Consider the following 23,737-nt stretch of genomic DNA (forward strand, 5'->3'; position numbering starts at 1 on the left):
ACGTACTTTGGGAGAGGGGTCACGGTTCAATGATTTTGGTACAACAGGGAAAAAAATCAACAACTACTATGATTTCTTTTCGTTAATTTTGAACAGACAGTAGCCTAATACCAATAACATTTTTTTCCCACCTAGATTTGAAAACACAAAATATTATATTACATTATAATGTCACATATAATGCACAGTACATATACATACAAGGAATAAATTCTTTAAATATATTTTATTTAGTTAACAGATTAGATGGGGGAAAAAAACGGCGACAGATAACATAGCCATATATATGCTTCATTTAATTTCAGTTCATTTTTGTTATATGCTTAATTTGTTCACAGAAAGGAAACTGAAATGGCAGAAAGCGACATCCTATCTGTTTTATTTAAAAGCGCTACGTATCGCACTATGTATCAAACAAATAAAAGCAGACCATTATGCAGTGATGCATTATTATTAAAGTATTTAAAATGGCCTGTATTCGTTGTAAGGCTGCATGCAGCGAACCAAGGTCTGTACGAATACATGTATGTTGAGTTTCCTCCAGCTATTATAGACCTCCTTGGTCTCCTAGATCTTTATAGATCAATATAAAACCCAAGCATATGTCTCTGGGTCAATAAAATTTATTCAGATGTTGTTCGTGGTCATTTGTCAGCATGTGGGAACCGGCCAAGTTGACATGGAAACCATAAGTTACCATAATGATTGCAATAAAAGAAACAAGCAGTCTGCCTGCATGACACCACCTGCCTAGGAGAACATTTTTGAACTCAGTTTTCTTAGATGTTCCCACATACAACGTCTTCACTCACTTTTGAGTCCTCTGATTTTTTTTTTTTTAAAGGTCACTTTAAAATCTGTTCGCTTCTACTTCTTTCTTTGTTGTAACCTTCAGCCCACCTGCCATCTCTTTTAACTTGAGATCTCCAAACTAGCCTTTTTCAATTCATCCCAAATTTCAATTCATTTGCCCTACTTTTGGCCTACAGAAAAGCAATGCAATCCGTTATAAATACTCTATAGGCCACTGTATCCCCACCCGCACACTCAAACTTGTCCTTATTGAACTTAATAGCCCTCTTGCTCAAGGTATCAAGGTGATGTGCTCCTCATAAAGATAAAAAATACTCCGCTGTAACCCAACCTTGTTCTGAATGATGCCACAATCTGAGGAGCTGCTCTGAAATCTGTCTGAAAAATGAATATCTTTCAGCACTTTTTGACTCTTTAATAGGGTTATTAGCAACTGAATTGTCCTTGATAGTTTTACAGGAAAAGAGTTACTCTACAGAATACTGTAAAATGGTTAACATTTTAAATGGTTAAAAATTAAAAAAGAATTTGATCCAGCGGGTTAATTAAACCATTCAATCAAACAAAGTGATTCATAGTCAATTCTTTTAAACACGCTGCTTCATTTAAGAAAAAACAGGTGAGCCAAATTGAATTTTTTTAGTCAACCATTTTGTTCAAACAAACAAAATGGGTTGAACAATGAAACTAAAACGCCTGGTTTTAGACCACAATAGTCCATGAGTATGGTGTAGGGCCTCCTTTTGGCCATGAAACTAAATTGGCCAGTGTTTCAGTTTCATATACAGTATATAACATATAACAGATCATTCCCTTGTACAACACATTTAAAGATTTATATATATATTAATGGTATAACAGCACAAAACAGCCTGTATAATTCAGAGAAGTTTCAGAGAAAGTGAGTAAAACAATCTAAATTATGACCATTTTGTAGCAAAAAAAAACTTGACTATCATTATAAGCAGACCAGAGGGAAAACACATTAATACTAATAACATCATCAGTGGTGGTTCTTTACTTTGTGTGGTGGCTTATGCATTTTGTGGACATTTATGTTAATGTGAATGTTTCCTATATAATTATACTAGAATATATAATATGATTCAGTACTTTGTACAACAGCAGGACTCTACAGGGATTCAAATATTAATAATACATTGCTTCCTGCCAACTGTCAAATCAAAATTGCTATTGTCTTGAATTGTCACCTCTGATAATGAAGCTCTGCATTTAAGCACGTCCTCTCTAACAAAACTGATGTGCTGAGAAATACAGAGAAAGCAAGCAAAAGATTAAAGCTCTCTAAACCTGTCTGTCTTTCTCTGCCTTCACACACACACACACACACAGCAAGGCGAAATGCGGCAGTTAATGAAGTGTGGCGGCCCCCAGTGTGACCGGTCAAACTGTTTTTAGAAGTGAGAAAGGTACAGGTAAGCTCATTGTATGAGATTACAGCATGCCAGAAGGAGAACAAGAGAGCAGTACAGAGAAGAAAAGATTTGGATGGAGGCAAGAAAAGAGGAACAATTTTCACCCCCTGCTGCCCCTTCTGAAACCACGAGATAAATTGGTTGAAATTGCCAGTGGCTTCACGCTGACATGAGTTTGAGTGTTTGTCTCGCTCTCTCAACGTGTATGAGATGAAAATGGAGATGAATTAGGGTTAGAGGTCACAGATAACCCCCTGAAACTCTAAATCACTGAGACATGCTCAGATCTGATGGTTTATGTAGCATGCATTTACAGTGATGGTGGCTTCTCTCTGGAGATCACATTTCATTCTCAGATTCATTTATTTTTAATTGGGACAGTTAGGTCAAGGAAACCTTCCAGACTGTATCTGATCACATCTAAATCTATAAATTTCCCTCCTTTATTTATTGTAAGAGGTCAAATGTAATTTTTTAAAAATATATTCATGCAACCATATTAAGTAAAATAAGATATAATGGTAAATACTTTTAGTTAACTTCATAGATAATGCGTTGGGTATTGTGAATTTTAAACTGAAGTATAAATTAATCTAAGTCTGTGGTAAACAGAGTGAAATTTGATTAAAATTGCAGATGGCAGAGGAAATTTTGCTTGTGATTTATTAAAGAGAACACAGACCCAACCAGATCATATCCTGTAATGACCAGCGCAATCTACGAAAATTAGCACATGGTTTAAATAATGGTATAAATATCAATATCAACTTGAAGAGCGCAAGCATTAGTAAATCACATTTTGTGATTCATTTGAATAATATCCTCCCATAAATGTTGTGTCTAAAAGAGAAACTCATGCAACTCGTCACTGCACGTTTATAGTAAATCCTGACAGTAATATTTTGATGATGCAAACTATTAGTAAATGTGGACCAAAAACGTTTTAGTATGAATACTTTCCTTAAACAAATCCTAAAACAAAAAGTTTACCTAAAATGATCTGCTTCAGAGGACGTGTGATAACCCCCTGAAGATGTATAGGTTAGTTTTATAAAGATCTGGTTATATTTGTCTGAGAGAAGAAAGTCATATACAACTAGAAGGGCTTGAGGGTAAGTGAATCATAGTGTCAAATTGATTTTGGGGTGAACTATCCCTTTAAATTAGCATATTTTCATGGCATCTTGAACCAAATCTGGACTGCAGTCCACTAATTAGTTATCATAATATAAGGTAGTCTTCATTTAGAGAGTGGTAAATAAGAAAGGAGGAGTCACATATCAGAGCAAAGTCTACAAAGCACTGCACTTTTCCTTTGAACTGCTGCTTTGGAATTGCTGTCTGCTTGTCTGCCTGTCTGTCTTTCTGCCTGTCCGTTTGTCTGTCTGTCTGTCTGTCTGCTTGTCTGTCTGTCTGTCTGCCTGTCTGCCTGTCTGTCGACCTGTCGCTTGCTATTGAACCAGACATGCACACAGCTGCGCTTCTCTCTGTAGCTAAAGAGCAGGAGGTGTTGTATGATTGACAGTTCTGCAGGCTCAGAACAACGACCCAGCTGGAGATGAGACCCTGTGTTTATTTAAAGCCCACAAATCAATCATCTCTTCTCTTTCTATTACTCTCACACATGCGCACACAAGCACATACCCCTCGTCTGATCTACACTTGGTGGGAAAAAAAAAAAAGTTTTTTCAATCTACAGATGTTTTTCTCACTGGCCGTCTACAAATTTCCTTCATGTATTTTAATCGAGACACTTTAAAGTGCTTCAACCAAAGCCTCTTTCAAGAAAAGTCAATTCACTTGGCAAGATTACAAAACCAACCCCCATTGAATTATGAGGAAATACCAAAATCTCATAAACACTCAAATAGCATTAAAACTATTATGGTTAACATTCACATAACAACGGTTAATATACATATGAAATTGTAAGTATGCTTTCATGGGTTTCTATGTTAACCAGTGCATTTAATAGTGCTCTGCAGGTCAGGTTCTGCAAGCAAGAATTACTATTATTATTACTTTTTTAATTTCAGTGATGATTTGAAATAGAAACTGAAATCTACAGATTCAAAATTGTCTTTTCATATATGTTTAACAAAAACAACACTTCATCCTTATGCTCGCTTGCTTTTTTAAATATATTAGGTTGAATTCACATTAAACTTCCCCATTTCAAATCTTTGGACACCTCTACTAGTGCCGAAATTGTGCTTTATACTGTACTGCTCAACATTCAAACATATCAAAGCAAGCACAATAAAATGAATGTGGCAATTTGATCTCCACTGTGAATCTCATATCCACACCCAGACAAATCTCTGATACTCCCCTGCACACTCTCAAGGGTAGAGAAGCACTGTGGGATTGATTAGAGCAGATCGATGGGCTAATCCACGAGAGCTGTGCACTATATCAGTCAGTGTGATGCTGCAGAGGAGCACATGTGGAGTTTGTGATATCAGAGCTGCTGGTCCAGATGGCCCATTGTGAGGCAGGAGAGAAAAGTTTAAATTAAGGAGAAATGACAGGAGTGGAATGTGTAAGGTCAGTCTGAGAACGAAAGATAAAGCGAGAGAGGAGGAGTGAGACATGTGACAGCAGGGCAACAGCAACTAGGACTCACACAGTGAAAAACACTGTGTTTTTATGATACCTTGAAAACCTTTAGGGAGGAAGTTTGAATTAAACCCTGCACTGGTGGTGCACACAGACCCCTTTCTGCATGCTGTTACAGTGAATAAGGATGAGGGATCCAGCAATTGTTGCTAACACCACACTCATTCATGTACAAAAGCCCTGAGAACACAAGCTGACAATAGCAGCCGTCACGCCTAATGAGTGAACACACTCTGCCTGTACGGCACAGCACAGAGAGGCTGAGGTAATGAGTCTGTTCACAACCAATGTGAGAGGATGTGTGCTTTTATGTCTTCAACAACATCCACTGCAGATTTTCTTGTGTGAAGCTAAACTAACCATATCAAAGAGATGACACTTTCATTAAAAAGGTCATATCGTAGATTTCTGAGGTCTGCTTGAAAAAATCTTCAATTTCTAAATTGCCTCCAGGTGCATAAATTGCAATTAAAGTAAATATATATATATATATATATATATATATATATATATATATATATATATATATATATATATATATATATATATATATAGATTCTATAATTATGCTACATTTGGTGTCCGAAGTCTATAAATCACAAACTCTGCTACCAAGGAAGAGTAACAATGCTGACAATAGTGTAACAGAGTTAAGAGTTTTATTTTATTAATTTTTTTAAATGGCTTCCTGGCATAAATGCTAAGAACACATGACTAATGAAAACATGACTTTTATAAATAAAATAAAATGTTGGCAAAAGAAAAGTACAAAACAATTCTGAATAATAAATGAAAATAATAAAAAATAAACTATTTTTAAAAAAAGACTTTGGACACCAAATGTACCCACAATTATAGAATAACCATTTATATATAAAATCCAGTGAGATTTTCGTTTGCACAAGGAGTCTGAAAGCCAGTCCTTCCTAAAAGATATCTGATCTCATCATCATCATCATCCAGTCTGTCTAGAAATGACATGATAAAACAGAACAAAACCAGACTAAATCCAGAAGAACTGGTGCAACGTCCCCAGGATGCTTCAAGAAACCTACCTGCAAAATCACATTACTATTAAACAATTTCATGCACTTGTGTAAATCGAAGACGCTGTCTAAAATAATGTCATAAATAGATTTTCTTTATCAGTTAACTTCTATTAACTAAATTAAATCAACATTTGGTGTGACCATCCTTTGCATTTAAAGCAGCTTTTGCAATGGGTGCACTTGCGCATAGTTTTTTCAGGTAGATTTGCAGGTAAGTATCTAAAATCGCCAGTTTTTAAGAATAAAATAGCTTTTTTATTATTATTATTATTCATGTGCCGTAACCAACTAGATAAGAGATTTTGTACAAATAAATAAATAAATAATAATAGAATAAATAAAACAAACGCCAGCTGTTCATTTGTACTTTTAACTGCAGTTCTTCTGGTGTTTAGTAATAATAGCATCTGTCCTGCTTAGACTGCAATTGTATACAACCCTACTATATGTGAAAAACAGTATCTGAAGACAGTACTCTACTTGAATTCACAGCATTCATAAAACAGTATACAAAAAGTTCTGAGAAGATCTACTACTCCACGTCAGATTCTGAAAGGTACATCCAGCGGACACTTTACAATCCCATGAGGCCACAGGAGAGGAGTTTTGAATGGAAGTGAAGTGACAAACTGGCGCTGCTAGGTCTCATGACAACGACAACATGACAACTACAGTATGGCTAGATTAAATTCATACTACACAGATTCAAAAGAATCTACTCAGAGAGTATGCAATTGTGGACGCAGCCCATGATTATATTGCTTATATGCAGGCAGTTCAAAATTTAAGAACAATCCATTTTTGCAGCTTCTAGTATGCTTTCATAGTAGAAACAAGATATTAATATGCATACGCGTTACACAGTATGCATTTTCATTTCTTAGCAAATGGATTTTGAAGTGTAAATGTTGTGCTGACCAATCAGAAAGCACCTAAAAGATACAAGGAGTCCCTTGTACTGGCTCTTCGTTTAAAACAAAAAATAAGTAGAGGCTTTCATTTGGTTTAGTGGATGGTTTCACAATGAGAGTTAGATTGGCCACAGGGCTTTACAGGATGATATTCATACAGTAAAGGATGCGACTACAGTACCCAGTGATATGACAGAGCAATCTCAGCCACTCAGACATTTGCTCACTGGACACATTTAGCCCTGTAATTCAATTACTCATTCTCAGTGTTCATTGCTGGCAGTATGATTTATGACATATGCTGTACTGGGAGGGTGAATTCTGACAGTCATTGTGTATCTACTTTCGTTTTTTCTCAACCCTCTTGATGTTGATTGGAACTGAAATAATAGTTTACACTATCATTAAAAAATCATCTATGTCTGTGACAGCACCGAGTGAATGTATTCACAGAAGCACTTCTCTTCAGAATGACTGGATGCTTTTGATGTATATTTATGTAAAACTGTAGCCAAGAGCTAAATGTCATGCCACAATGTTACAGATATACATAAAAATCTCTATTTAAAGCGAGCTGAATGTCTTTTCTACAACAATTGATTTGCATTTGTGCAATTATGGAAGATGAATCATCTCTATAACAGCACGGTAATGCATGTCTTAATAGGGATGATTGGTTGTATTATGTTTGCATGACGCTAAAAGAGACTGACCAAGAAAACAATGTTTCAAACATAAGCAAAAAACAAATAAAGAAATGAGATGAAAGTATTAAAGGTGACAGCAGAGGAGGACGCAATGAGACAATGAGTGACAGAAAGGGAAAATCTGAAAAAAAAATGGGACAGGAAAAGAAGAAGAGACAAACAGGCACAAAGAGCGTGGAAGGTGTTTGATTATGCTGTGATTCTTCTCAAATGTCAAAGGCTCTTTGCGAGCACTCTCACTTAGCTCTGACAGACAGAGAGATAAAGAGCAACTGCGAGAGAGTCAGCTCAACTCATAAATACTGGCAGATGGACAAAGGAGCTGGCCAGAGGATAATCAGACGATCCTCAGCGATTATTCTGCAAAAATTTGCTTAATTGATTTGACATGTTATAAAATGTTAATGTGCTAAAGCGCTACAATATTTGGCTCTATGTGCAACTTAGATTTAATGTACCACTCTAAAAATTTAACGGGACAGTTAAAATTGCGTCTTTATTTCCTAACCTCCATTTCCTTGCAAACCCATATGACTCTGCTTCTTCAGTGTAGAGCTTTTGAAAAATGTCCTCGCCATACTTTTACATACAATGAAAGTGAATGGGTAACTGGATTGTTGAATATATAGAAGCAACATCTCATTAATGTGGTCCATGTGTTTAAACACACCTCAATTTCATTCATAATTGATTGAAAATGTTGCCCTCCATTCAAATACTGCATGGATTATGTGAATGAAAACACACCATAATGTAAGTCTTTTTCTTGATGTTATGCTGTTATTTTGTAGTTTGACATGCCAGGTCCCTTTTCACTCTTATTATACATAAAAAACCGCACAGTTCATTCTTTGACATTTCTTCTTCATTTCTTGAGTTCTGCTGAAGACAGCAAATCACACAGCTTGCAATACGGGAGCTTTATTTTAGAAAGAACTATGCCTTTAAAGATCATTTTGTTTGTTAATTAAAGCCGTAGGGCAAACAGTGAGAAACTTCAAAGTTCAACAGCTCTTCACAATAAGATTCGCTTTGATATCAAACTAAAATGCCATTTGTAAAGTCAGTTCATAATGCAGTCTGACAAATCCCAACAGACTGAACATGCAATAACTGTCATACATATTGCATTATTCTGTTTGCATCCGGGTGGAATTCACAGCAAAAACGCTTTTGAATGTTTGAAAAAGATATGCCAGGAAAACCATCTGTGTACACTGCAAGCATAGCCTCAGTCTATAAACCATCCAAGACAAAGATGAAGAATATGCTATCCTGTGTAATGTGTGATAAACTGGCTTGAAGCTAAAATGGGACCATCAGAAGAGCACAGTGCAGAGCTGTAGGGGTCGAAGACACTTGTGAGATTGAGAAGGCTTGAGGAGATTTGGAAGCCACATGGAGAGAAAAGAGCCAAACAAACAGACGTTTTCAGCAAAAAAACACTGAATCCAAAGTCAACAAGTGAGATAAAAGGAAAAGACAAATTAAGAGAAGAAAAACGTGTTAGGTAAAGACAGAAAAGTGACAAAAACCCCAAGAACACTTAAAAAATTAGGTATAACTACACAATTCGGCCATATTTTAAAACAAGCAATCAATGTAAATTCCAAGCCAAGGGCTGTGTGACCAGTGTATTAAATCACCATTTTATGGAAGCCTGTTTCTGGCACCGAATCAAAAATTAAAAAAGCTTGTTGCGACATTTTATTTTACAATTTCGACTTTTTTTCTCAGAATTGCATGACACATGACTTTTGTTCTCAGAAATGTGAGACATAAACTTGCAATTGGGGTCATAAAGTCAGAATTGCGAGAAATACAGTCGCAACTGTGAAAAACAGTATCCTCAATATATCCTCAATAAAAGCAAATTAATGGTAAAAAGCCAAAAACTGTAGACAAGTATTAAAAATGTGTAAAAGCAAAGTGATTCATCAGAGAAACGCAGGCAGTGGTGTGGTGTGCTCAGCTCTTCTCATTTCCACCACATTTAGTTGGCATAACTAAATTAATTTGGACAAAAAGACTACTAGACCAAATCCATTCAGACTATTTATTTTTGCTGAGAAGGCTTACAGTTATTTAATTGCACGGAAAAGCTTCCTGAATTTAATTATGTAAATGTTTTATTTTTGAATGAACAAAAGGAGTTGAATACGATAAGGGTAAGCGATTAGAAAGCCAATGCTCGGGGAAGTTTAAAGGAAAGGTTTAAAGCAAAGGAATTCAGTGATGAACAATATACTAAATAACCGATTATAATGAAGTAATAAAAAAGGAAGGTTCTCTGTGCTAGAGAGGAGAGCAGAGAGAAGACGCTCATACTAATGATTCCTCTCTAACAAGTCTCTGCTCGCTCTTTTATCTGGTGTTGCTCTGAGGATGCTTGAGGGAGAGATTCCTGTCAGACCCAGACCTGCACTGAAGTTCCACCATAGACTACCCAGAGAAATCATACTTTATCCGGCGCTCGTAATTGAACACATCTGCTACAGGCAAAGGAAAGACAAAAATTACAGGTGGAAAGGCCAGAATCAGAATCACGTCAACAAATTAAGTCTTAAACTGCATTCTGTGATGTTATTGTTACCTGAAACTACTACAATTTTTTGGTACGGAAATACATTAAATTTAAACAAAAATTAAAAATGAATTTAAAAAAACAACAACATTAAATTACTTTAATAACTTATATAAATATATAATAAACAAATAAAATTTCATATAAAATATTAAATAAAAAGCTTAGTAATATAAATATTATATACAATAGCAATATTTAAGGAGCATATGAATAATACTAAAACCCCTAGTGAAAAAGAAATATACTAACATGTATTTGACATACATGCTACATCTACTACAAATTGCATATTTATTTACTTAATAAAAACACCCTGCAATTTGTAGGCTATACTTAAAGTCTTCTATATTTGAGCAACAAATTTTGTGTTTAATGTACTGCATGGAAGTAGTCCAACTAAATATATAATGAACTATATTTGATTGTGTTACTCCAACCCAAAATTAAAATTTTGTCTTCAATCGCTTACCACCATGTCGTTTCAAAGTTTTATATTTCCATTACGTCTGACAATGATCTGGGTCCACCGTTAGATTGTAGGCGTTAGATTGGCTTTAAATAAACTCGTCATGTTTGTTTTCTTAATTATTATTTTGCATTAATGACTGGTCGACTACACATTGTCCCTTTACAAATAAAATGTAAAGATTACAGCGATTTCAGTGCTGCAATATACAATGCATCAGACTTTTCCATCTGCATTGTAATGCAGGACGACTCATGAATACTCACAAGCACACGCATGTAGTCCTATGTGTGTTGAATGGGGAGATTAGAGAGCAGTAATGTGTAATTGAGGATATGGCCTGTAAACGTGGGCTGGTAATTACACTGGGCGCCATTTCTCTACGGCCTCTACAGTAATAGGTAAAGTGATAATGGAATTAGTGATTGCCACTTACACAAGGAGGACTCGCGCTAGCCTCCATTAACCGTACACCAACGTCTATAGGCCTGAGCACACAAACACACACACACTTTATTTCACACACTTAGAGCTCAAAGACTCTGAGCACACAACAGCAGCATTTAAATGCAAATGCATCTGATAAAAAGATAAAACTGAGCAGGTTACAACCTGTCCCGCTCATGTACTTACAAAATACAAAAAAAAAGATCTTTTTTTACCCGTCCAGCTCCTTTTATAATGTAAAAAGCTTTATAACTCACTAAAAAACACATAGGATCCACAAAGGTGACTTGTTGTTTAATCATCTTTACTTATTGATTTTTTCCCCTTCTATCCTTCTCTGTTTGTCCCTTTGGCTGAGTGCAATGGATAGAGACATTCGTGTAGCAGAGGTTTAATATATAGGTAGGCAGGTATATAATTTAAGAGGTCGGAGAGAATGACCCTTATATCAGGAGGACCGATCAGACTTTATTCTGTGTTGGAGAATTGCCCAGGAGTTTGACAAATACGTGCACACATATAAACGCTTGCAAACGCAAAGGGAATACGAATGGAAAGTGACAGAAGATGAAAAAGTCAATAGCACGTATCTTTGTGATAAGGGCCGGTGGCCCGTTGGGGTTTAGCTATTTACATGAAGATGAGAGAACACTCTTATTTTTGTTAGCGCAATTAAAAGCTCCTTGAGTGGTACTCCTGGGATGAGGCAAAAAGGTTCAAACATAACAGAACTACAGATTAATTAAATGCCAACAAGGCTGGAAAACACTGAGAGAAAGCCAACACAGAGGAGCGCACACAGTGGGGACCAAATGTCTGAGAGCATTAGTAAAAATGCTTCCATTTTGCATATTTAAAATGTATTTTTATTTTATGTATTTATAATTATTTTAAGACTGATTTAAAAATATATATATAAAGTAATAAAATGAATGAATGAATGAATGAATGAACAAATTAATTAAAAAGTTAACAGAAATAATTAAAAGGATTAAAGATTATATTAGCATCACGGGAAAACTGACATAAAAATATAATAAAATATTCTATTTTTATAATAATAGAATAACTTAATACTAAAATACCACTAGTAATAATAATTCTAATGATAATATTACTAATTTTATCATCAGCACAATATTTTCAGCGAAACTATTTAAAATCTTACAACCTATATTAGATTTTGAAGCCCATATTTTTATATTTCTATAAATGACTCATATTACAAAGTAATGACTACATCAACAAATAGTAGAAATTATTTTATTAGCATATTAATTTTAGTGAAATCTTTCAAAATCCTAAACCCTAATATACATTCTGTAGCTCATATTTGTGGCCTCAGAATTGTTTTTGTTAGATCAATGTGAATATTAAATCAGTGTGAGTTCTAAATCAATGCTTTCAATGACATGAATGAATATGACATGATGTTTTTCCTCAGATTTAAATCAGATCCTTTTGGCAAGTTACTATGTCATAAATATCAACTTAAATTCTATATCCACAGGCCGTTGTTTTATTCACAGCACCAGGACATTTTAAATGACTCATAAACTCTCTTAAAATGGCTACTGGCATAAAGTAAAGCTGATATTGCTGGATTCTGTGCACAACGACTGAATAATGCTTCCTGCCCTCACAGGAAAGTGAATAAATATTCTGTGTGCCCCTGTTGACTTCCCCCAACACAAGAAATGGATTAAAAATATATATGCATTTTATAAGGCCAGAGGACTGACAAAGCAGTTTCCACGAGGACCTTATAGGTGGTATTAAACATGTTGTATACCAGTGAACAGAGAGAGAGTGAGAGAGAATCAAATATATTTCCCCCCTACCCATGCTGTATGTACAGTGAACACAACACATCAATCTTTCTCCCGTCTGTCACATGGTGAGGCTGAAGAGATTGAAGCTGAGCTGTCAGAGAGGTTTCAACCACAGCATCAGAGCAAAAGTGATAGGAAGTCATGTAAAAGAGACCACAATGTTGTCAAGACTGCTTTAAGCACCACTTTCATGTTTCGTGATTTCATGACAGATTCATCACTGATGGAAATATATTGCTGTGGACTGTAGACCTGTTCTTAGCTTGGTCAAAGATATGGAAATAAAATAAATATACTGACTTGCCACAGTAATAATGTCTTTACTTGGTATTTTTCTAAATCTTAGGTTATTTGATGTCATAGTTTTGAGGAATTAAATTACACACATTAAAAGCATTACAGCCATACCAGCGACATACCATTTGATGGATGATCATCAGGAAAACCAGACAATGAAGCTATGATAAAAATCAGTTTACCACCTGAGTAAAACCATCAGAGGCGTCTATAAAGGGGTCTATAGCTTATACTAAACCTCTGTTTTGATTAGTTTAATGGAAGCTACTCGCATTGCCTTGGTCTTTGACGAGTGTCCGGATGCAGTCTCGGATGAAAGTCTTTATAGTTTAAGGTTTTGGACATGCAATCACATTCTTCTGGGTCAAAAGAGGGATTAAAGGCCTGATCGCACCGTATCTAGGACTAGTTAGCAGAAGACAAGATGAGAGATGAGTGACCAAAAAGAGTAAGGTGGGTCACTGAAGTAATGCCTTTTGAACTCTGTGGGGGTCAAAAACCCAATAGTGACTTTCCCTTTTAGAGGGGACGTTTATGACTCTTTGTCTTCACGCATGGTAGTTTGCATATTAAACTGGATCAGAGGTTGATATACAAACTAGTAAAGATTCTTAGAACACTAATATGTTGCACAGATATCAACATATAATATACACTGTCAATTAGGTCATCTGAAGACGAAGTGATAGAGACCAAATATGGTATAAGTAAGGTGATATTAACTAGTGATCTATCATGAAGAGTATACAACACAAAAGACAATATACTAGAACAGTAACAACGTACAAAATGGCCTGGGATATGCATAATAGGAAAGTCATAGACAAATTTGTCTATGAACTAATGAATGGAGTAATTTCCTATAGCAGTCTGTTTTAAAGAGAATTAAATAAGGAGGGAGATACATACTTTTAGGTTGTAGGTTTATCTGATTTGGCTGAGGTGTCCTGGTTACCATGGTAACCAGGGGTCTAGAGGTTGTTTACAGACATATAAGCAACGAGTCTGGTGTTGGGTTAGGGGTCTGTGATAACAAATTAATCTAATGAATAATTTATTTGTTAAATCTAATGAAAAGTTGTGTGTCTGATTGGTCCAAATGCTACAATAAAGTCTGGAATAATGATTCTGAAGCTTTGCATCAAAGAAAGAAATTAAATATACGCATCTAAAAACATTACTTCTGAAACATAAACATATTTGACACCATGTCTCAGTATCTCAAACAAATGCAGCCTTGGTACATTAGACAAGTGTATTATTTCTTACAGACTTTTAAACGGTAATGTAGTTTAATGACCAACTCTGGCAAAGCTTTTTTAAACATCCTTTTGTACTACTTATATTTATTACTCCATCCATATCTGACATAATCTGACATACTAATGGTCACATTGAGAGGAAGAGAGGAAGTACTCACCCTGCTCACAATCAAATTCCTCTACAGTGGAGACGAAGTGAGGTCTGGAGTAAAAGTTGTGGGGTCCAGGCTGCTGAAGACCCCCCAGGCTGAAAAACGCACTGTCGCTGGCAGCGCACGAGGAGAACGCTCTGCGGCTGGGGATGCACGGGTACCGCGTCCAGCTCTTCATCTCAAGGTCGAAGGCCTCGAATGCGGTCACTGGCAGCTTGCCTTGACGCCCACCTGTAGGAGAGGAAACGAGAAGAGAGCTGGAGATTAAGGTGAAGTGTACATGTGTGTGTGTGTGTGTGTGTGTGTGGTAGTTCTCTGATAGGACTCAGTCAGTGTGTTACGTCTGTCCCTGCTGGGAGTCAGTGTGTGTGCGATTACCACATGTCACGGCTCACTGACAACGCTTTGGTCTCCTCAGACAAGCTGACAGCCTATTCCATTATTGGGTCTCTAACACACAACACACACACACACACACACACATGCTTGCACACACATATATGCCTCTAACAGCACACCTACAGCCACACAGGCTTGAACGTACAAACTCATTTACATTCATTCATTTAGCAGATGCTTACAAATGAGATTGAATGAGTTCGAACATGCATAACGCTTCTGACTGCAACACAAATGATTCATCTTATGGAGACACTAACACATACACACACAGGTAATGATTATATAGAAAACTAAATGCTTTATTTCATTATATCAATGCATTTGGAAGACGTTTTTATCCAAAGAAAGCGTTATATATATATATATGTTTGATTTTTGTTGTTTTTAAAGTTCTATATTTAAAAAAAGTTTATTGGTGTACATTTAAAAAAGAAATAAATAAATAAAACAAAAATACTTTTTCAGCCTATCCATCTATTATCTCGTTTATATATCAAATTTATTTATTTCATTCTGCATGTCATGTATAAGCATGTGAGGTTTTTATATTGTTTTTATACACAGGATATGTCTGATGAGTTTATTATTATTATTGAGATTAGAAATATGAAACAATAAGCGCTTCTCATTGGTAACACAATGAATCTGTTAGCTGAGCTTCTGTATGTGTGTAGCTACAGTAATATCCATTAGTCACAGCAGACAGCATATTTAATGTGATGAGAATGAAAATGAGGCTGTGATGGATGGAAGTTCATGTCATACTGTTGTGTATCTGGGGAGAAATCATTCAACTGATGAAACAATCTGGAAATACAGTCACAGTGGACGAAAAAATCTGAGATTTTTCAATAAAAACATATGATGCAATGTACATATAATTTGATAATAATAATAACAGTTTATTTGACATCTACATCAAATGAAACTTGATATCCACAGTGAATAAAGTCTAAAAAACAGTGGTTCTCAACTGCTTAGTCCCTAAAGAGACTTTACCATATACCATATCATTTCATAGCATTTTATATAATTTTATCTCATTTTATATAATTTACTGCTGAGATGTCCGTCAAGCCATGCTGCTTTCAGGCCACACATGTTCTCAAGTATTAATAAATACATTTCAGAGCAAAGAGACAACTGTGTGCTGCCAAACGTGACAGTAAATCAGTTTTCAAATGAGTTATTTTTTATTTAATTCAATCAATAAATACGATTTTGTGGTTATTTAATGCATCAAGACAGATCACTAGCACCTTGCAGCACATGAACAGATCATCTTTTCATGTTTAATTAAAGCGTGACATAAACATGAATGAAAATCAGAAGGTTTTTTCTGTGGAAAGACATAAATACAAGTCCACCAAAGTTAATCTACACTGGTTTGCTTGTCAGACAAAAACGGCAGATTCAGCATTATGATTGGTCAGATCACCTGTCAACCAGACTCCCTGCAAAGGGTCAATTGAATTGATATTTTTCGTACTAAAGCATCTGTCACTAAGTAAATGAAGACAAATTAGGTAGATGCCAACATGGAGAGGACATGTCCTCGTCCTCAAAAACCATCAACAAAACAAGGACAAAAAGATGAAACACAAACCACACTGGATTAAAAACATCATTGGTTGAGAACAAGATCTATTAGACTTTTAGAAACCAAAACCATCAATACTGCCAAACACCAACAAATCTCAATGTTGATCTCAGTAACATTTCTTTAACTTTTGCACAATAAACAGTGGTTCTCTGGGTTGCCACTGTGCTGTATATCCATTGTTTATTCTGGATGCTGAAACAAAATCAGTTGAGATTGACTGATCTATACAACAAATATTACAGCACAAGAACATAAACCTCCCTGGAAAACAGTGTAAAGTTTACAACTAGGGTGTGTATGAGAGCTCAGAAAGAATGAAACACTGTCACGTTTCCAGGTACGCCTTCATTTTTCCCTCTTATTCTTTCCCCCTTGCACGTTCTCTTTCCTTCACTATGCATTCACAATGCGACTGATCTCCTCCCAGCTTTGGCATTACTGAGAGCCCTCTGGGACAGAACAGAGAGCCAGGGAAAACACACACAAGAGAAAACAAAGGGAGGAGAGAAAGAACCTGTCTAAGGAACAATGCGGAAGAGTGAAGAGATGGTGAAAGCAGGCCAGAAAATGGAAATCCAGTCAACACATTGTGAGAGGACCAGACAGAGAAAAAATCTTGAGGAAGGGGCAGCGTGTCTCTATAAAAAGCAAGGTAACAGCAGTTCATTTAAGAGGACTTGTTCTACTGACCTTTGCTGGACACTTCTAATTAACTTCTTTCAAGTCTTTCAGCCTTTCAACTTCAATCAGTAAAGCCTCCACGCTCAAAACTGTGAGAAATTAGCTAAGGGGATGGGCAAATACACGAGTGGATTCAGCAGAGACGTGTATGGGTGAGATATCGAGCTGAGTGAATTGCGGCTGGTATTGGGCCAAACCTATCCAGACTGATTTGAAGACAGACCGTTACTGTGCAGCCAGCATCAAACTAACACACACATCAATGCAGAATAACACACGCTGACTGTCAGCGAATCTGAATTTAAAAACAAAGAAACAAAGGGAGCTTGAATATGCTACAGCGGGGGTCTTCAGCTGTTTTCACGTCAAGCCCCCTGGATAGAGAAGTGGAGCAGAAAAACTGTTACATAATGCATAAAACCGAGTGAATTTTATGCCTGACCTATAACAACATATATTCTATATGGGGTCTGACAGCAGATGCACGTGAAAGTTGTATTTGATAACATGACAAACACTTATAATTTTGCCAGTGAAAACAAAGCCCTCTAAGAACTGATCAACACACAGCGGTGTTTAATCCACATGAATCCACATTTTTAAATGAATCGAGTGAATCAATGATTCAGTCAAATTTGACATACAGCCAGTGGCTGTTTGTCAAATGGGAAGATGCATTGTTAGGCTGCATACATCATCAAGCCTGGTTTATTTCAGTGAACCGAACATTATATTCATGAGCCATAAGCATAATACAACAATTTACACTTAATTAAAATTTATAACCGTTACTATTCTAAAATAAGATCTTCTTTATGACGTATGCAGCCTACAAATGCGACCTCCGGAGAATGCAGTCTTCAAGTTGAGAAACTGACAAAAACTTAATTTCTGAATGAATCAGCTGTTGAACGAATCGATCGAATGAATGATTGAATGATTCACTTATTAAGACAGGAATCTGTCACCACCTTCCGGACATTTGGAGTACCTTTTTAAAAATAATTAAATATTTCCCTATTTATCTGTATTTTTGTACGCTGAATTAAAATATTTATTTCCAAAGCTACTTATATTTCAGCTTCCTATTTCTAATGTCTTTCTAAACAAACAATAAGGTGACAATTATCTTTAATAATAACTTTAAAATCACCATAATTCGATAAAAAAAAAAACATCCCCAAATGCTCTGACCCCCCCAATATCACTGCATAATTCACACCCTAAGCATATGTCTTTATCCAAACAATGCAAGACCTGTTGAGAAACATTACATTTGAAATTCCACTTTGTAGCAGCACAGAAAAAAAAACAAAAAAAAAAAAACAAATCACTCAGCTTCATGAAAACAACACCAGCGGAAAACACCTTGAAGCAGCCTTAAACTTTCTCTGAGAATGTGTTTTATTTCACATTCGAATGGGGTCACGTCGCTCTCCTTTTCGCACCAGAGGTAACAATATTAGCACACGCAGTAGGCATCTTATTTTGGGGAGACAGCGTGGTGCATCTGGGTGACGTGTGATCGAGTGTCTGCGCTCATGATAGACCTCGCGGGTCGCATCCCAAAGTAAATCAAAACTAAATGAGCATTCTGTGATACAGGCTCATTCCTCATTCTTGGCCTTAATGTGATTTTACCGACGCTCTATTTGTGGTCCAGCAGCCTGACAAATAACAGAATTAAGTTTCTTAACTTTACTGCTGTCACCAGGCAAAAGATCCTCAATGCAAAACTTTCTTCAGTGTCAAACTGCATCTAAAGCATGACAAGCAACACAAAGGCCAGTAGCCCTTTGAACACAAGTGAGAGAGAGAGAGACTGAAAAACAGAGATAGAAAGAAAGAATGATGATGAAGAAGGCAAGAAGGGATATAAGCAAAAGCTAGGGTTGCATACAGAGACTCTGAATGAATAATTCCCTGTGATGTCAAATCAATGAGTATAAATCTAACCATCAAGACAAAACTGTGTCAGAGCGGAGCAGAAGAAGAGTCACGAGTGTACAGGGAAAATCTGTATTACTCCCCTATTCCACTTACTCAACACATCACATCTCAATTCCTAATAATTTCATAACTTTTTAAGATTTGATCAAACCCAGATAAGAAAGAAGAAATAAAATGAGAGTTTAGAGTGAAAAACATATAATTAATTAAGTTTGCTTTTTACAGTTTGGTTTTAGAAAGTGCCCAAAACCATTAATGGAAGATAAAGTTATATATCCTTTTTTTTTATTGGTGGAGATTAAACATATTCTCCTTAAAGTCTGCGTGAAATCAAAATGGGCTATATTTATTTTTTTATATGTATATTTAAATGTATATCTCTTAATCTATATTTAAATGTATCTGTGAAAATCAATCCCAATTTTTTTTTTCAATTGCCTTCGATGCGTCTTTTCTGATGACATCAGTTTGACGTCATCAACCACGCCCCTCCAACCGTCAGCGCTCAGTCGCCTACTTTACTACATGCAATCAATTTGCAGTGAAAAACAAACAAACCACGTCCTCCATTTTCCTTATTCAGTTTTCTGTTTCTCTCTGAAGTACGTCAAAATACAGAAGTAAAATCGGGTGCAAACTTCACACAGACTTTAATCTACGTTTAAGCAATCTGAAACAGCATATGAGAACATTCACCACATTTCTATTCACAAGTCTGAGCTGTAAAATGAAACCAAACAAGACTAGTTCAGTTGAAACACAGAAGTTGTACTTGCTGTGAATGACTGTGAGTGCAGGTGTGTAACAGTAATGAGGGCACGTCTGCTTCACCTGGATGATCAATCACATGTTGGCATGGAAGGGTGATATTGCCCATCATTCATGCCATGTCCAGCCTACACCTTATATAAAAAAAATCTTCTGGCCTCATTAGCGCGCGAGTGTGTGTGTGTGTGTAGGGAGGCAAAGTTTTAATGACTTCTCAAAGAGTGAGAGGGCAGCTGATCTTCGTGTCTGACCTGAACAGAATGTCTCACAGTGCAGAGAGGTTAGAAAGAGGACAAATCTGGCAAAACAAGACCCCATACTGGCAACCCCACATGCTCATCAAACCCATGGGCACAAACACACTCTGATCAGCTGTCAAACTCTCACATACACAGTCTCACTACTCCAAATTGCTCGTCAAACTCAGACATTTACATGTACGCATTTGGCTTTTATGCAAAGCAACCTAAATTGCTTTGTATCAGTCATGTCATGCAATATCAGCCACACAATCATTCACCTAGCTATCTAAATGTGAAATGTTCTTAAATTATTAACTCTAATCTTAAAAGAAAATCAAACTAATTTAAAGAAATGGCATGACTAGAATTAAAAAGTAACATGATCTTTTTGGAATCTGTATCTATTAATCATATAAATAACAATAAACAATAAACTGTAATATACACACAATCAACTGAATGAACTTGCATGTTGATATTTTTGGAGGAGCTAAAAAATGCTGCCAAATCAAAGTCATGTGGAGTGACTAACATGCTGAACAGAAACCATGACTGTGTGCCAAGGTCAGTAAATCTCTTAAAATATACAACAGTTTATCTTTTTATGGAAAGTTGTAAAATGTTACTTTGGTGCAGCACCCCAAAATTAATTAATAAATAATTCATGTTATTTGCAACAGAGATACAATTGTCAAATGTTTATTAAATGTTTCCATTCACATGTACGTAAGGGGTAAATGCTTACATGTAGACATTTCTTGAAAATAGTAAGTGTCTCTCACACACACACACACACACAAAAACACAGAGTAACAAATAGCCACATATGGTCAGCGTCTCCTTCGCTCAGCCTAAAACAGGCAATAAGTTGAAGCCAAGGGCTGTGTCTCTCTTAAAAGGGCAGACTTTATCATGGGACAGAGTGTATCATGGGAACCTGTGGTGTAGATTTCCATTTAATGCTCCTTTGTGATTTCCAACACTGAGGTAAGAACTGAACCGCTCTGCTGTAAAGCGTCAGATCCCTGCAGCATATTGCAGTGCAGATTTCTCTTCCCCCCACTGAGAAATAACTCCACTCCACGGTTCTTATCAGCCCTGGCACAGTATGAACAATTACCAGGTGTTGTTACCACATCTGCTGCTCCTGGAGAATAATGTGACACAGTCTGACATGGAAAATAAGTTACATTATAATTATTGGCTAGTCTAGTACTCCGTCTGCTAAACACCTCTAGAGAGAAGACCCAAATTTCCATTCCTTTAAAATAATAAATGATGATGATATACATAGACATACTCTGCGGTTTCACAGCCTGGGCACAGTTTTTTTTTTTTTTTAAGAAAAAATTAAGAATTTAGGAAATAATACTTTTATTCAAAAAGGACACATTAAATTAATCAAAAGTGATAGTAAATAACATTTATAATATTACAAAAATTATCCAATTAAAAAAAATTCTGTTCTTTTTTTTGCATGGTTCCCACAAAATACACATTAAGCAGCATGACTGTTGTCAACATTAATAATACAAAGTATTACAAATCAGCCCATATGAATGATTTCTGAAGGATCATGTGACACTGAAAAGTTATGGCTGCTGAAAATTCAGCTTTGCATCACAGGATTAAATTACATTTTAAAAAAACGTAGAAGTCTTATAACCCAAACTTTTGAACAGTAGTATATATGCCTATACAAAATATGTATGGTTATTATAGGAAGAAAGTGTTGTTTTTTTAAATACTGCAAGCCTTGTTCATGATATGAAAATAATATAGGTTAGGTTTGGATTTTTTTTATTGAATTTGAATTGTGGATCCTTTTTCACACTAAACTAAAGTTTTATCATTAGACTCTCCTGCCTGTCTGCCCTTTTTATTATTTGGTCATGTCTTATTATTCCTAGGGAACCAAGAGTGTGTCTCTGACAAACAACCGAATTATTCAGATTTATGACACAATTTGAAGAGGGCTTACCCAGAACATAGATCTTGTTACCGCGCAGGAAAGAGAAGGCTCCGTAGCGTGGGGTGGGCATAGAAGTGAGGGGCAGCCACTGGTCTTTTGTCGGCTCATACAGCCTCACTGAGGCCTGAGGGGTCGTGTCGGCTCCCATCCCGCCCAGGGCATACACCTTGCCATCTGAGAGGAGCAGACAAAAAGAGAGAGTCTGAAATTAGTTTATCCTCATTAAACAAATTAATAACAAACAAATCAGGAAATGGCAGAGCAGTGGCAGTGAGTCACTAGTCTGAATTAGGAATGTTCTCTCCGTGCCAGAGTGGAGAATCTCTAGAGACATGCACTTTTTTTCTGAGCTCCAGCTATTTTAAGGTTTACTTAAATTCCACCTCAAAACCTCACACTCCACATTTGTTCTCTTCCCCTACGGGGACTGAACATTAAATATGAATGTGTTCCCATGACTGACCCAAACTTCTGAACTTCCCTACAAACTTCTCTATCATACAGTAGCTCTACTAAGCCTGTACTTTTTTATAAATTGCTAAAACACATTTAATCAAAGCTCCCTGGTAAAAAAAAAAAAAAGCTCATGCCAGCTTGAATACAAATGCTCACTCAAGCTGGTTAGTGCCACTTCGTTGCTGGTCAAGTTGGTGGACATGTTTAATCGTGCTATTTACTTTGCTGACTGAATAGAGAACTCCTGCTGTATTAGCTTGTTAAAAAGCCAGATGCAGACAACAGCATCCAAAACACAAATACGGCATGAAATCAAGCAGAAATTTACGAAATTCAAACTTTGCACAAAAACCAAACGTCATCATATACCTATAAAGAGCATAATTTACATTTTAGAAGAAGGCATGTTAGCAATCAATAGTGAATAGCAGAGACTCTTCCTCTAATGTGAGCGCTCTCTGTCTTTTTTGCATCTAAGGCCCAGAACTCTGTAGCTATTTTTGCAAACCCCATTCTGGCTGATGTGTGAAGTAGTTTGCATACTAATGTTCACATAATGAGAATTGTGTGTTAACTGAGGTTGTGATGACATTGTGATGGTTTACGAATGCTAGCGCTTTCAACATGAGCGCAAAATGGTTGTAAAATTATTAATTTGTGCTTTGAAAAAAAAAAATGTATGTTTGAGAAACTGGTGGTTCGTAAGACCATATGTTTTGTAAGTGGGCCATCCCAACACAGTTCTAAATAAGTAAAATAATAATAATAATTCATATAACAATCAAGTGCTGTTACACGACAAATAATACAAAATAAATGTTTTTGTTTGAATAATATATATGTGCGTTCTATGCATTTATTATGTATTATTATGTACACACATCTAGTATATATTTTTAAATATATACATGTATTTACATGTCTTTATGTATTTATATAATTTGTATTATAAACATTTAATGTATAAATATAGCACATTTCTCTGAAATATACACATCCATGTGTGTATTCAAATATACGTAATCAATATACACATATACATATATTATGTGAACAAAAACACAATTAATCGTTTGACAGCGCTA

At 36.0% G+C, this 23,737-nt stretch overlaps 1 protein-coding gene across 2 annotated transcripts in view; it reads right to left on the minus strand.

Annotated features, from left to right (window-relative positions):
• Positions 1 to 23,737, minus strand: part of LOC122329255 (kelch domain-containing protein 8B-like) — an 86,447-nt gene that overhangs the window by 6,708 nt on the left and 56,002 nt on the right. Inside the window, exons 4-5 of one of the 2 annotated variants that reach the window (XM_043225460.1) lie at positions 22,206 to 22,370; positions 14,585 to 14,809 (exon numbers count right to left, since the gene is read on the minus strand). In XM_043225460.1, coding sequence (XP_043081395.1) covers positions 14,585 to 14,809; positions 22,206 to 22,370 — 390 coding nt within the window. The remainder of the gene's footprint in view (positions 1 to 14,584; positions 14,810 to 22,205; positions 22,371 to 23,737) is intronic. The other variant, XM_043225461.1, reaches the window with a different exon arrangement.

Source organism: Puntigrus tetrazona, chromosome 23, assembly GCF_018831695.1.
Source record: "Puntigrus tetrazona isolate hp1 chromosome 23, ASM1883169v1, whole genome shotgun sequence".
NCBI classification, from domain to species: Eukaryota; Metazoa; Chordata; class Actinopteri; order Cypriniformes; family Cyprinidae; genus Puntigrus; species Puntigrus tetrazona.